Source organism: Sebastes umbrosus, chromosome 17 (genome assembly GCF_015220745.1).
Source record: "Sebastes umbrosus isolate fSebUmb1 chromosome 17, fSebUmb1.pri, whole genome shotgun sequence".
In the NCBI taxonomy this organism is placed as follows: domain Eukaryota; kingdom Metazoa; phylum Chordata; class Actinopteri; order Perciformes; family Sebastidae; genus Sebastes; species Sebastes umbrosus.
In genome coordinates, this window is record NC_051285.1 from 3,898,895 (window position 1) to 3,913,886 (window position 14,992).

The 14,992-nt window shown below is 42.0% G+C and overlaps 1 protein-coding gene across 1 annotated transcript in view; it reads left to right on the top strand.

The window, feature by feature from the left end:
* The window catches only part of klf5l (Kruppel-like factor 5 like), a 28,018-nt gene extending 13,775 nt beyond the window's left edge, over window positions 1–14,243 (top strand). The window contains exons 3-4 of the mRNA XM_037749693.1: window positions 257–316; window positions 11,643–14,243. Of these exons, the coding sequence (XP_037605621.1) occupies window positions 257–316; window positions 11,643–11,821 (239 nt within the window). The 3' untranslated portion in view covers window positions 11,822–14,243. The remainder of the gene's footprint in view (window positions 1–256; window positions 317–11,642) is intronic.
* The last annotated feature ends 749 nt before the right edge of the window (window positions 14,244–14,992 follow it).

The following is a 14,992-nucleotide window of genomic DNA, read 5'->3' on the forward strand; positions in this document are numbered from 1 at the left end:
TTGATCTCAAAAAGTCATTGACTTCAACATTTTGATTCTTTGGGAGTGTATGAGCCCGATTGTTTGAAATGGTCCTCACCAGAGTATATGTGAATGAGTTGTCCCTGTGTTCGTCATTCTCACTGGGTCACAGGTGAAAAACAACTCCAGAAACAGCCCATTTCTCCCCTTGGTTAACAGCTTTATGGCCGAGGTAAACTTTATTTCCGCTGTCAGCCTGGCTCATGATCTCTCTCTCTCTGTGATTTCTTTTCAGGCTGCTCCAAAGTTTACACAAAGAGTTCTCATCTGAAGGCACACCAAAGGACGCACACAGGTGAGAAAACACTCTCAGCTTGTATAAATGTTGACGTGACAGGAGCTACAGTTTAGTGTTTCTTTATCATGACGTATAATTGCACATCACTGTCTGCGATCAGCTTTCTGACAGGGAAATCTGCATACAGTTCAGTCAGAGCCCCTTTTTGACTGCAGGAACTTTCCCCCAGAACAAGGAACCTTTAGAGGAACTCATTGCTTTTCGACCACAGGGACCAGACCACATTATTTAACCCCCTAAAAGGCCCTGGTCGGGGGTATTACTTTCCCAAAGCTCGGGAACTTTGTGTGGGGCTCTTGCAGTGCTGATTTCTGATTGGTCAAGTACTCGCGATTCACAGGACGGCATCAACCGCCATTGGATGCCTTGAGACCGGCACGGCCGTCAGCAATGTGAGATTTTGAGCCAGGTTACAAGCTGTTATTATCACTTTATTAAGTTTCAGTATGTGTGGTGAGAAAGTAACCGTTTAGATTCCCAATATGTGGTCAGTTTATCCAAATAACGCCTGTTCCGAAATGTCTTGCGACGTTTTCGTAGATGACAGAGCCACTGGTGGAGTGCCTCGAGACCGGCCCGGCCATAGTAGTCACACTAAAATGATGAGGAAACAGCCGTCGTTTTTTCATACGTCAGTGGACTAATTTGTTTAATCTTCGCGGGTCTTTAGACCGCTGTGGAAACGCAGACAGCAATAGCCTGAAGGAACTTTTTAGTTCCTTGTAAAGTAGTTCCTGCAACTAAAAGTCCAGAGAATTATGGGTGGAAACCCGGCTTTGGAAAAGTGACCATTTTTAGCCAAATTGGTATGATTGGATGTTATGGGTCGGCTAGTGGCCAAGCTACTGATGGTGAAGCAGAAATTAAAGCAGCTGGTGCCAGTCAGTTAATGCAAGAGTGACTTCAGCGCTCTGCCTGAATTAACGCAATACTCCATTTGATTTTAGGTCTTATTCACCTACCCCAGCAGTTGTAACAGGTGACTGGATTTTCTGATTAGAGAATCAGTCACTGACCGACGGCTGTCTGGTCGAAAATTGTAAAAGAATACATCTATAATCCTACATTATAAAAAAAATCAGCGGTCTCAGGTGCAATGCAACCTGATGACACTTGTGAAAGAAAATAATAAAATCAGATTTTAAGTTCTGAGAATCAGGACTCAAGCTAATCCTGGGAGTCAAACCAGCGAGCATCCAGTCACAGCCTCACCACTGTCACCATTAATCTCAGAGCTCAGGTGGCTTCAGCTTATTTATTTGTATATTGCATATTTTGTCATATTGCCAGTTTCGATACACCCAGTAACTATAATAGAGGCAAAGAACACAATGAAGAGCAAAAACAGCATAGAAGCAACATTAGTTTGCTCAAGAGTTTTTGTCTTTTCTCCGCCATGTTTATACGTGCTCATACCTGTCCTCTGAGCTTCCCCCGAGTCAGAGAACAAAGGAGGGAGGGAGGGAGGAGGGGAGGCTGAAGGAAAGAGGAAAAAAAAAAAAGAGGGAAGACGCGCTGTTAAAACGAAGGCCAAACCAGTTACTCCTGCTTTTCAGTCCCTTTTCAGAGGATGGAGGAGGAAGGTGGTGAGGGGGGGGGGGGGTTGCAGAATGGGGGAAGGCTGGTTTCGATGTGTTTCCCTTCTGTAAGATGAAACCTGCGGATTCCCAGCAGCGTCAGACCTGGATTTTAGAGATTTACTTATGCGATAAAAGCCGCAGTGTGAAAACAGCGACAGAGAGAAAGAGCGAACATGTGAATGAATGTGCAAGTAGAAACAGATCTCTGAATGGTCATAAATAGATAAGATGGAACTTTATGGATCCCCGTGGGGAAGTTGTCTCGTTGCAGCAGGATGCAGCAGCATAAAAGACAAACAGACTGTAAAACACGCAGTGAGAATAGTAAACAAAACAATACAAGCAGTAAGAGAGCTGTTGACAAGTTCAACGCAAATATAAACTGTATTTGAGGGCATGTATGGATCATACTGGAGGTTTGCACGTTTAAAAGCACAGTCACACATGCACAAATGCAGGCAAGTGACCATCGCCTGCCGAGGGGATATTCGTCTGAAAGTGCACCAAAGTTGAACTGCACGTCGAATGCAAAGATACAAATTTGCTTAGCCACCAGAAGCGAATGTTTTTTTCACCCGCTCGCTCACATAGAATGGAAATAAGTGGCTGCTGCACTGTTACCATGGTCACCTAGGTTTGAATAATAATCTTTTGCTAAAATGAAATTGAAATTGTACTGTATAAAATACTGCAAAATGTCCAGTAGCCGGTATAACATGAGTCAGAGTGACACTGTCACGCTGGCTGAGCTAACAAAGACGAACAAACAAGTTCATATTACTTCTTCAGAAGTTGAATCATCTCAGTGCACAGCTGCACAATCTTTTGGCACCTGATATCAAATTAATCAAACCGCCAAGCTCCTCTGTTCCCTGTAGGCATGATTCGAAATGTTTGTGGTTGTTTTTGCGCGGCTACAACTCAATGTGGACATGGAATGTGTCTTACTGTCTGACTGACCAACACATCGTTGAAATGATCCTGTGCAACAGTTTCAAGGAGATCCATTGGTTCCCAACCCCTCAAAACTAAAGCCCCTTTTAGACCGCAGGAACTTTCCCCCCAGAACTAGGAACTTTTAGAGGAACTCATTGCATTTCAACCCCAGCGACCAGGTACAACAGTGGACTGAAGGAACCTTTTAGTTCCTTGAGAAGTAGTTCCAAGGACTAAAAGTCTAAAGCTATTGCTACATTCCAAATCGCATTACTTTTCTTTTTACATTCAGTACGTACTGCAGCTGCCCTACGTACTGTTGCATGCAGTATGCATACAATCAGGATATACTACTTTGTCATAACATTGTGCCTTGAACTTTGACCCTCTTGCTTAGACTGAGGGTCAGAATAGCCAGTAAAGCATGCTGGTTTGCATACTGCAAAATGCGACCGGATGCAGTGGGACATCCAGGTATTTTTGGCATACTGCATTTGACATACTATGTACTGGGACATACTAAATCTTTTTCTGGCATAATAAATAGTATGGTAGTATGGATATTGGACTATCGTTAGTCTTATCATTTTACAGGACTGATGAGGTCAAATTATTGAGTTATTCACAATAAAAAACAACAATTATAGCAACAATTTCTTATTTCTTTCTTATCCTGTAAACCATCTTGCAACTTCCTTCGGTGGGTCCTGACCCGATTGGGAACCACTGCAATAAGGCACACTTAAAATCCCCCCAGGGTTGCTAACTTAGCAACTGTATTTCTAGAATTGGCAGCTTTTAAGACTTCAATAAACAGCCAAGTAACTTCCCCTTGAAGAAAGCCGCTGACACTCCTCTGTTAATCGGCAGTCCTTTCTTCTCATTGCGTTCAGTGAGCAGATGATCGCACCGCAGCAGCCTGACTGAAACATGTATCAGACTGCAGAGTATGCAGTGCTGCATAAAAGTAAATGCCCTGGTTTACTCAGTCTGGTCACTCGGTGAATCTCACAAACAGGCTTCACTTGCGACCTGGCAAAACCGGGCTTGCCGAGTCTTGTTTTGCATTCAGTTGATGATGACTCATGAGATGGGCATGCAAAGAAACATTGGGCTGACTGTATCAAACTACAGGAAATGTCGCAAGCAAAATTAACAATGGCATATTCTGCCTTTTCTCGCATTACTGTCTCAAAAAATCCTGCACAAATATGGTGATCTGGGTGGATATTCATCTCCCATCTCTGTTGCTTTGGTGTGCCTCAAGGCTCTGTCCTCGGTCCCCTTTTTATTTCCAATCTATGTGCTTCCTCCAGGGCAAATCGTCCGTAGCCATAATGTTTCTTCTCCAACTCAAAGAAAATAAATTGTATTTTTCTGCTCACTGAACTCATATTATATTTGTGATTAATAGAATTTGGTAACCTGACAAATTACTGTACATAAAACCTAGTTTTTGACTCTAAACTTCATGGATCAACTTTGTAAAACTGTAGGTGTATTTATTGTAGAAAGTTATTCATGCTTTATCTTTTCCAGAATTGATTAATGCAGCTCTCTGTTTGCCTACTTGAGTGGTAAAGCCCGTTCACACCTTCAACTCATACAGAACGCTGCAGCTAGTCTCTGATCCACAGCAAATAGAAGAGATAACATAACCCACATTGTGGCCTCTTTACACAGGCGTCCAGTTTATTTATTTAATACTGTTCTTAAAGGCTGGCTCCAGACATAATTATTAGTATTCCTCCTCACATAAATTCTACAATCTTTGTGTCTGTGCATGTAGACTTTTCTGTTGAACAGCCAGGAGGAGTATTTCTACAGTAAATCCATGTAGTCACTCTTTACAGTAATGTGACCAACACCTCACTCGTTCTTCTTTAATGTGGTACAACATCCCGCCTCATTTATGTCTCATTGGACGTGACAAATTACTTTTTGTTTCCCTTAAGGCGGTTGTATCGGGATGTTGTGGGTCTGCTTAAGTGTGTGTGTGAGTGTGTGCCAGCATGAGTAGGTTGTCTTTTAGTAAGTATCAGTTTCATTATCTTCACCAAAGGTAACCTACTTTTCAAAAGTTGATAAGTAGCCTACTGATCGCCATTATAGAGAGAAGACATTTCCTCAAAAATCCTGTCCTGCTGACTGCAGGTCTCAACATCAGCAGGTGCTTCACTCCCGTTGTAGATATGCATGTATCAAGTTTGGGATTATTATCAGGGTGAGACAACACGGTGACTCATTGAAAACCTTTCTGTGTGGAGTATTTTATGTTCTTAAGCTCCTCGAACCCCGAGGTTTCCTCCCACAGGTCAAAGACAAGCAGGTTAAGTCAACTGAAGACTCTAGATGGGTGTAAATGTGTGTGTTAGCAGCACTATGACTTATCTGCGTCCCACACAGTGCATGCTGGGACTGGCTCATGGCTGATGCTCAGCTCGAGGAGACACAGATTAAGAGCTTGATGTATTAGATCTGTTATACTAGACTCCTCCAGATCAGCCTCATTAGCTCCAATTCTACCAAATGGGGGTCGTTTCTGCTGTGAAACGGTTGTTAATACTTCTACTACACTACGGTTCATAGAGAAATATTGTACTTTTTAGAAGGGGCTTTCCAGCTCCGGCGTTTCATTTGACTCGCACACCAATCAGCCTGTTGTGCTAGCCTCAGCACATGTTGCCCACGGAGTACGGCTAAAAGTTTACGGGCGAAACTTGCGCTTGTGAACCTTTTGGTACCGCATTACGTGCATGAATCTCCATACCTTGTAGGCTGTGTGCACCGGACCGTGACCCTCATACCGTGACACAGACCAAGCCAGCGTTTGATCAAGGTCTAAACCACCTTGGAGCTGTCGATGTGCATGTTGTTGGAGTGCATCACTATCTGCGTTCATTGACAGCTCAATCACTGCTATGAGGGGGACCAACCTTGACCATGGCCTCAGCAGCCGATTGAGCTCTGCACGTTGACTCTTGTAATTGTGTTAGTGTGCGTATGTGTGTGTGTACATGTATGTGTAAAGAGTAGAGTGCTATCAGCCTGATTAGGGAACCCTCCAGCCCTCTTCACAAACACTAACCGAGCTGATAAAGCTGAGAGGTCCACAAAGAGTTTATGGGCGTCCTGGAGAGCCTCAAGCTGTTTGCTCTTTGACTCAGTAAAACCAGGCAGAGACGCTTGTAAAACGTTAATATCATACTCCTGGTGTATTATACTGGACTGTGTGTGTAGTCATTTAGGGAATGAATGGTGGGATGTAGAAGAAATACGATATATATCTATGACCATTAAGAGTAGATAGAAGCGTTAATTCACTGTGATTTTGTCAGTTGTATTTAGGAAATGAAATAATGTTTAATGATAGACTAGTTCATGAGTCAGCCTGAGTAACACCATCAGCTAAATGCCTTTATTTGAAATGTAAATTGACTTAAGATTAAAGGTGCCATATCCTAGCAAATATAGATAAATAGAAAAATAGCGCTCACTTTTATCCATTTTTATTTTTATTTTGGCTTGAAGTTAAGCCATATTGTTCGTAAGAGAGACTTGAAGCCCCTATAGAGTTAATATATAAAGTACACACGTATACAGTAAGTGTGTAACAAAAGCTTTGTTTGTCTCAGAGTGATCGATGTGTCGTTACACTGCCTTTACATTTCTGAGTGTGTTTGTCCATTATGGTTTCTGACGTATTCAATACATGCACTCATTAGTGTTTTGTGTGTGTTTGAAGAGAGAGAGATAATAGTTTGGCCGTTTTTAATCAGCCACCTGATCAAACAGCTGCTGTCTGGCGTGTGTACAAATGTCTGTAAAGGCTTTTAATGCCTTTTAGTTGCAGAGGTGACGTCCATGTTTTCAGCGAGAGCAGCCCGGTGAGCTGTCCTCGAGCAAAGAGATTCTTAGTCGACTAACACTCGTACGATTTTGTTGACAGATTTAATCGACAGAACTGTGAAACTGAGTTTCTCCACAAAGAATCACACAAAGGCACCACTTTAAATCTTAATCTAAAAGTCATGTCGGAAAGAACATTGCTATCCACTATAGGAACACTATAGGAACAAACATTTAACATGTCGTTATGTGTGGGCTCTCTCACATTTTCAACATCTGTTAAGATTTGACAAATCTTTTAGTGTTAAGAGAAAATAGATTATCCACGTGTGTGTTAGTTAACATGCTTCCCAATGCCAAAGACTCATTTTCCTAGTTCCATAAGAAGTGGGAGAAACTGTGCATATAAATCACTGCAGGTTAAACGAGTGCAGACAGCATAAATAAAATAAACCATCAATACTTTAATTGTTCTTCTTTAGACTGAAGGGAAATGAAAGCATGTATGGATGGGTGGAGGGGGAGGCTTTCGTCTGACCTTTATGCAGCTTGTTTAGGAATATATATACCACTCAAGTGTGTTTGTTCTGTGAGTGTCGTGTTTCACCAGCCCTCTGGGATAATAGTCTCAGAGAGGCGGCTGTGCTTTTGACCCCGACAGCGCAGCTACGGGGCAAAACCAAATACACCTGCGGCTCGAGAGCCTCGGCCTTTTCTATGTAGACATTTGTACTCCGCCTCTACACACACATCTAGAGCGGTTAACTGTAGAAACAGGATATGGGTCTGATAGGAGGCTGGAGTGACTCTGATGTGTGATGTTTGGTCTCACATGTTTTTGTTGTTTAGATGATTGTAGATTATTAATAATAGAAACACACCATTTTAAGAGGCAGGTTTTTTTTTCTGCCTTGCTTATGTTTTTGTACTTCCTATCACCTGAACCCCTCCTGTGCTCTTTGGACCCCGTCACTCCGCTAATGGCTGTCACTGAGTGATTGATGGTCAATAGCAGAAGCTATCTAATCAGCACTAACGAGGCCCACGCTGGTAATGAGCACTTGATGGCCCAAAGACGGACACACTCCCTCGACACCGGCTGATAAAAGAGTTTCCTCTGGGACTTTCAGCCATTTATAAATTACATTTAGTGGCATTAAACATCTAAAAAGAAAAGTCTCAACAATATCTAACGTGCTTCTTTAGAAAGGAAACCACAAACTGGACTTGTTTGGGACATGAACTCTTTTACTTTTTGCTGTGGAAAGTACCAAACCACCGTTAAAGGAATTTATTGTTTGGTTATCTCCTGTTCAGTTTGTTTTGTGCTCACGCCTGGCATTGATTCTCTGACATTAATTTCCACCTCCACGATGAAAGATGACATTTTTTTTCCCTGTTGTGTGCATACCAGCCTATTCAATTCCCCGTGTTGATGATTAGCTCACTGTTGGGCAACAGCACGTTGTGGCACAGCACAGAAATGTCAATGTTTGGGTGGAGTAGCAGAAGTGTTGAGTTCAGATTTATTTGGCTGGATGTTCTTGGCTCATTAGTCTCTTCATACCTTCTGATCCAGAACTACCAGATAATTATAGAACAGGGGGCGTGCTTTATTTATGAATGCATTTCCTTTTGTTTGAGTATTTTAAATTGTTTACGTCTATGTTTGCCAGCGTGAGACACAAACAACAAAGTTTAGCTGCCAAAACATGAAACGATTCCCGTTGGCGTGTCTTCGTCCTACCGGTGTAGCTGCCAGATGAACACTCCCAAAGCTCGTCTTTGTAAACAAACCATTTTGTCATTTAGCTATGAGGACTTGTTGGTCCAGGTTCTGATTTGACCAAGTTTCCACTGGGCTCAGCTCTGTATTTTCTCATGTACAGGCAGTTTTTCAGTAGTTGCTAGTGGTGTCACCGACTTTAGTTGATCCGTACGGATACCCCCCAAACAAAACAACAACAAAAACAACGATCTGTATCTGTTACGCTGTGGTTCATCGACGATTGGCAATCAATAATGGTGGAAAAAAAACATGATCGGGGCATCTCTAAAAGTTATATTGCTCCCTTTTTTTGCTGCCGATCCAGTCTGTGACTGAAAACCGTGTTTTGTGATCCGTTGCACCCCTCGTAGTTCCAGTTGTAGTTGTAGTGATGTAATATTAATAGAGTGAGAGTCCGTTCAGGATGCGTGGGAGGGGAGGTGGATGGGTCAGACAAACACAAGACTTTCAACCAGGAGACCGCTGTTTGTGTCCCGTGTGAAACTAAAAGTAATGTTGACTTGTTTTGTCACATTAGTTGTTAGTATCGTCAGTCACGTGAATCGCTAGTCACATGAAGTTAACGTCAACAACAACCGTTTCCTAACCCTACCACAGTGTCCGTGTTGACTAAACCTAACTTCCTGTGAAAACGGAAGTTTATTTTGAAAGGACACTTGTAACGAGCGTGCATTGACACACCGTCCCTGGTCCGTCCAAAAGTAAAAACGTAAGAGGGGTACTCCAATGCGTCGGTCTCCGATGCCAAGGGGCACTGACCAAACGGCGCTATTTGACGAGTTGGGAGTGAGAACGTGTTGTATTCACTTATTTCTACGACTACTCCCTCTCTCGTCTCGAATCTCCCTCATGTGTGTGTATCTCACTCACTGCCTCGACTCACAATGCTTATCGGAATGCACAGATTTGATTGGCTGAGCAGCATCATTTGTGATGATTTACGACACTTGCAGTTGGTCTGTGAGTTTCCTGGGCCACTAAACCACTGACATAAAGGCTAGAAAATCTGCACAGAAACACTTTGTTAGAATTTAATAATTCTCAATAACCTATCAGTTATAAGTCCGGGTCTGGATAGGGTGGCATCTGCGTCCGGGCTCGGACTGTGGTCTGCCTTTTAGTGACCTCTCTCCTAAAGGATTTCCCACATAGACACACACACGCTTGGTCTGATAATGTAACTGTAAAAAAAAGGTGTGTCGGTAACAACAAAGTGAGCTGTGATGACACACACGCACACACGCACACACACAGCGGTTACTGCTGTCAGCTCCTATCAAACTGTTTCTCAGAAATTTAATTATATACATAAATCAACATCTTTTGGCTGCAACGGTGCATTTTTTAACTCTGCGATGGTTTTGTGAATGAAGCAACAGAAGTTCTCTTGAAAGTCAAGACATGAAAATGTTCTGAGATGCCATATTGTCTCTTTTTCTCCAATGAGGAATATCACTCCATAAATATTATTGTACGTATTTACTGAGCAAACCAACCTGAACATCTTGTTACATGCTGTGTGTGTGTGTGTGTGTGTGTGACAATAGTTGAGCCCGTTGCTCCATGTGATTTTATCTCGCGGTTCAGCTTCATGGAAATGAGCGCCGTGTTTACGAGAGGGAGTCGTGAAAAACCACAAGCACACACTGCTAACTGCCATCGCCCCCATTTAGAAACACACATTGTGTAGGCAGACACACTCACTCACTCACACTTTCAGGTTTTATTGTGAAAGGACATTTCTTTGTCACCAGTGTCATTGATGAGATCTGGAGGATGTGTTGACATCAGACTGACAGGTTGAGAACAAGCCACCACACGTCAACAACTAACTGTTATTTACTGGCATTAAGGTTTCTGTTCAGCGGCCCAGTCTCTAATCTCACTTATCAAAATGCATTTAACACCTCAGCAGAGCTCCTGCTCGACTGCGTTGCCATGCAATGATAGGTGTATGTAAGAAAAGTAAAAGTCACACATTGTTAACTGAGAGTTAAGTTTTGAAAACTGCTAAATAGTGGGCGAGGGGCTGAGGGGTTGGGACTAATCTCATGACGGAGATTAGTCCCAACCGGCCTTACGAGGTTCAGGGATGATTCAAAACAGTAGATGGCGTGTTGAGCCATTTTCAACTCATGAAATGCAGATTGTTATCAGTTAATTAACCGGTCGAGGCAGATGGCTGCCTACTACCTGTTAAAGGGGAGTTTTTTCTTGCCACTGTCACATAACAATGCATGCTCATGAGGGACTTGTTGGGTCTCTAAATTATAGAGTACGGTCTAGACCTGCTCTATGTGAAAAGCATCTTGAGATAACTTCTGTTATGATTTGACGCTATATAAAAACAAATTTAATTTAATTTTTGATGTGTTTCATCAGAGTACGGTCATATCATTTAGTTTAGAGCTAAAAAAAAAACATGTTTACGTGTGCAGTACCTCTTTAAATGTCTTTTTATGTGCTATTAAATAAATCAATCAAGTCTTTGGAAATAGATTTTCAAGGCAAATCGATATAAACTGAAACCAATCACTGCCTGGAAGGAGGGAAATATTACACGATTCATATTTTTTAATTAAAGGACCCGTGTGTAGTATTTAAGGGGATCTATTGGCAGAAATATAATATAATATTAATAAGTATGTTTTCTTTAGTGTACAATCACCTGATAATAAGAATCGCTGTGTTTTCGTTACCTTAGAATGAGCCCTTCATATCTACCGCCATGTTGCTCCGCCACGGACAAACCAAACACTGGGTAGAAAGGGCCATCCGCATTTTTACATCAGCCATCGTAGTTTTCCTACACTCTTGGCACACGGGAGAAGTTTCAGTTGGTTGCAATCACCGCTACATGCCGCCAGATCCTTCACACTGCACCTTTAAAACAATACAGGCATTTTGCAGATACTTTGCTAGAGCATCCAAAACAGTTTCATCTTTTCAAATCCCTCTTGGTGTTCGCTTGCTTTAGATTCTGAGTCCCTGGGAAAATGTGGCTGGATAAATGATTACTCCAGCAGAACACTACAGCAGAAACAGGGTGCTGCTAAAAAATATACATGATAAAACTGATTGTATATACAAAATGTATTTATTTTTTTTACTCTGAGAAAATGTTGTGTGCGTTGCTAACGCCTCCGTCCTGTCTTGCTATCTCTTGCAGGTGAGAAGCCGTACCGTTGTACGTGGGAGAGCTGCGACTGGCGTTTCGCCCGATCGGATGAGCTCACCAGACACTACCGGAAACACACCGGAGCCAAACCCTTCAAGTGCATCGCCTGCAGCCGCTGCTTCTCACGCTCCGACCACCTGGCCCTGCACATGAAGCGTCACCAGAACTAACATGGACGTACCCAGAACCGTCACATCATCACACCCAAACACATGACAGCCACCTGAACTTAACAGACACAGAACCCAAATCATCCCTGTTTATTCTGGTGCTCCATGCTAACAGATGTTGAGTGATGCCGTCATATTACTGACAACCCTGAAGGGTTAAACCTGAAGTTACCTCGCTGACCCCAAATCCTGCTTCGTAGTACAGGCCTCTGGTGTGTCAGAGGAGTCACCTGGTGCTTTACACCTTCCACAACCCAACAGGGAGGGGTCTCAGCAGTGGGAATTGGAAGGAAAAAAATGTAGTTTGGGCAGTTGGGAGCAAAACGGTCATGGCTCGCTCTTTAACATGCAATATTATATCTGAGGTAATAACTGGTCGTCTGCTATCAGTCAACACATTGTTTGCTGAAGTCTTAACACCAGAGCTAATGATCTACCAGGACTCAGGGATGATTTTGGTGTCTGTTCTCATCACTGAACAGATGTTGATTTAAAACATGCACTGGTCCAACACGACATGCATTACTGCAAATGTTGCAGTCATCAGAAACTGTAGTGTCAGGCTCCTTCGACGCATTTGGGACGTCCTGGAATCTTCTCTTCTAAACAACATGAACTATTTGTTTTTCGACAAATCTGCCGCCAACATCATCATCATCATCATCATCATCACCACCACGCTCACCGGCTTTTATCATTTTGAGATATGAACTTTCAAGGAGAGGTGGAGATGTATGTCCCTCCAACTGCCTTTGTACATACTTGTTTATATTTGTGTGCATATGTGTGCGAATACAACGAATGTATTGAGATTTATACTTGACAACCTACATCAAATGTTAATATGAGTAATATGTTGAAACTTCCTTGCGATATAATCTCATTCTCATAATAAAAAAAAAGAAAAAGAATAAACAAATAATCAACAGACACAATCAGAGAACTCTCCATGGAAAAGTTAATAATCGCCTAGTTCTGCTTGTTTCAGCACAGGTAATACCTGTTGAGCTCAGAGAGCAGAGCGATTCGCCAATGTTTGTATCCAAGACATTACCCGTTGCCGCGGCGACCGAGCTCCTCTGACGACAGCTTGCGGTTTGCTCACAGTTTTCTATTCAGCGCCGTTTTGTTTTGTTTTTTCACCTCCTGTATTTGTTCAACACTTCAACTGGAGAAAGACAGAGATGGGTGGATAGACCTGTTATGTAATCGTTTATGATGTACAGTGCGGCTGGTACATTACACTCTCACGGAGTGCAGAGCCGGGCCTGTTCACTTCATGTTCACTTGATTGCATGACGTTCGTTGGCACTTGTGGCTCCTGCATTCTTTTGAGGGTTTTAAAAAAAAAGTCGAGATGCCCTTTGCATTTTTTTTTGTACACTTGCCAACAACAGGAATTACAAGAGGAAGAAAAAATGTTGCACTGTACAACTCAAGAGTTTGATTCCACCATCGTTCCACCCTCAGCCACCTTTTCTCTTTTAGAAAGTTAAAATAAAAGAAACTACAACATCAGCACGAAGAGACAGTTTGAAGACAGAATTGATTTGTAAATCTAAACCTTCCCGGTATGAGATTACTCATTATGTTAGGCGAGCTACTTCATAATTTACTTCTGCAGAAAAATCAATGCAAACATGACAGCTTTCCAGTTTGTGCAACACGCTCTCACTCCCAACTCGTCAAATACCGTCGCCTGGACAGTGCTCCTCGGCATCGGAGACTGGTGCACAGGGAACCCCTCTTGCTTACTTTTGGACGGACCAGGGAGGGTGTCATGCAATACCAATGAGTCACGTGACTAACCACAGACGTGACCAACTTTTGCTTTTTACTTTTAGTTTCCAGTGGAGCCTGTATAATGATCAATAGTCTACAAAAATCCAGAGAGCTCTGGTGAATATGGTTTAATATTTTATTGTGAACCACTCATTTTATCAGTTACTGCCCACACCTGATCTCACCTTTTCTTCACTGTTTCTAGCACTTTGCAAAAAGTGTGTGTGTTAGTAATGTCATGTCTAGAAATTTGTCCAACATGTGTTCATTTGGGGGAAACACATCCTGTAATTTCAACACTTTCTTCCCAAGGAATCAAGTTCTCTCGAGGAATGAGCGCCGACCACGACCCCCCGTGTACATAACTGTAGTTTTAGTTTCAACAGAAGACTTTGTAAATATTTGTTTGGTTTTATTTCATATTATAATATTAATATTTTTTTCTTTTCTTTTTTTTTAACTAATGGGATTTTAGATCGGTTGTATGTGAATGCTTGTTTAATTTTGTTTTGATACTTGTGTGTCAGAGAATTTATCAGTTTCTGTACAAATTGATAAGAACAACAATGATGTATTTTTTTTGTTTGTTTGTTTGTGCACGATGCTGCAATGAAATAATAAAAGGATCCATAAAATAATAGCAGATTGTTTCCTTGTTTCTTTGGTCTTTGGTCACTCGCAGAATTATCACCTGACCACAGTTCCCCTCAGCTTTATAGAGCGTTTTAGCAACTTTCAGCTTTATTGTTTTGTTTTTTTCCGCAATAGAGGAAGTTTTATCGAATTCTGTCTTTCCATACAGCTTTTCTAATGCGATACTTCAAAATGTGCATAAAAATATGTGAATTGAAACACAGCGTAAGTTGTATGTTACAATTTTTGGCATTGCTTTTCTTGGTGTCAGAGTTCAGTTGTAAATTGTGTGAGATGAGTCATATATTTGCTTTGATTATCTTGTGGACACGTGATTTTTTTTTTTTCTTTTTGCATGATTCCGATAACATGCTATCTGTGAGGAGATAATAGATTGGGTCAAACATTAAAAAGAGGATATTGACAGCTTTTGACCAAAACATAGAGAAAGCAGAGTTAATGATTCCCCTTCATCGACTCCTCTGATCCGTTATGGCTCCGCAGCAGGTTAGAGAGATTGTGTTTGCGTGACGTGGCAGGTGAAAGGTAACTCTGCCGTTGGGGCTGCGTGACACAAAAGAACCTGACGGGGGAATGAAAGTCAACAATTAAGCAAGAAGAATAAGTCAAAGTATAAAGGTATAATGGCAGCGAGGGTGGAGTCCACCTCTGTATTTTGCTGGCAGGGAAAGTAATCATTATGTTTGTGCCAAGATGCTTTGAGCAGGGAGCCTCAGAGATCTGCCTCATTATCTG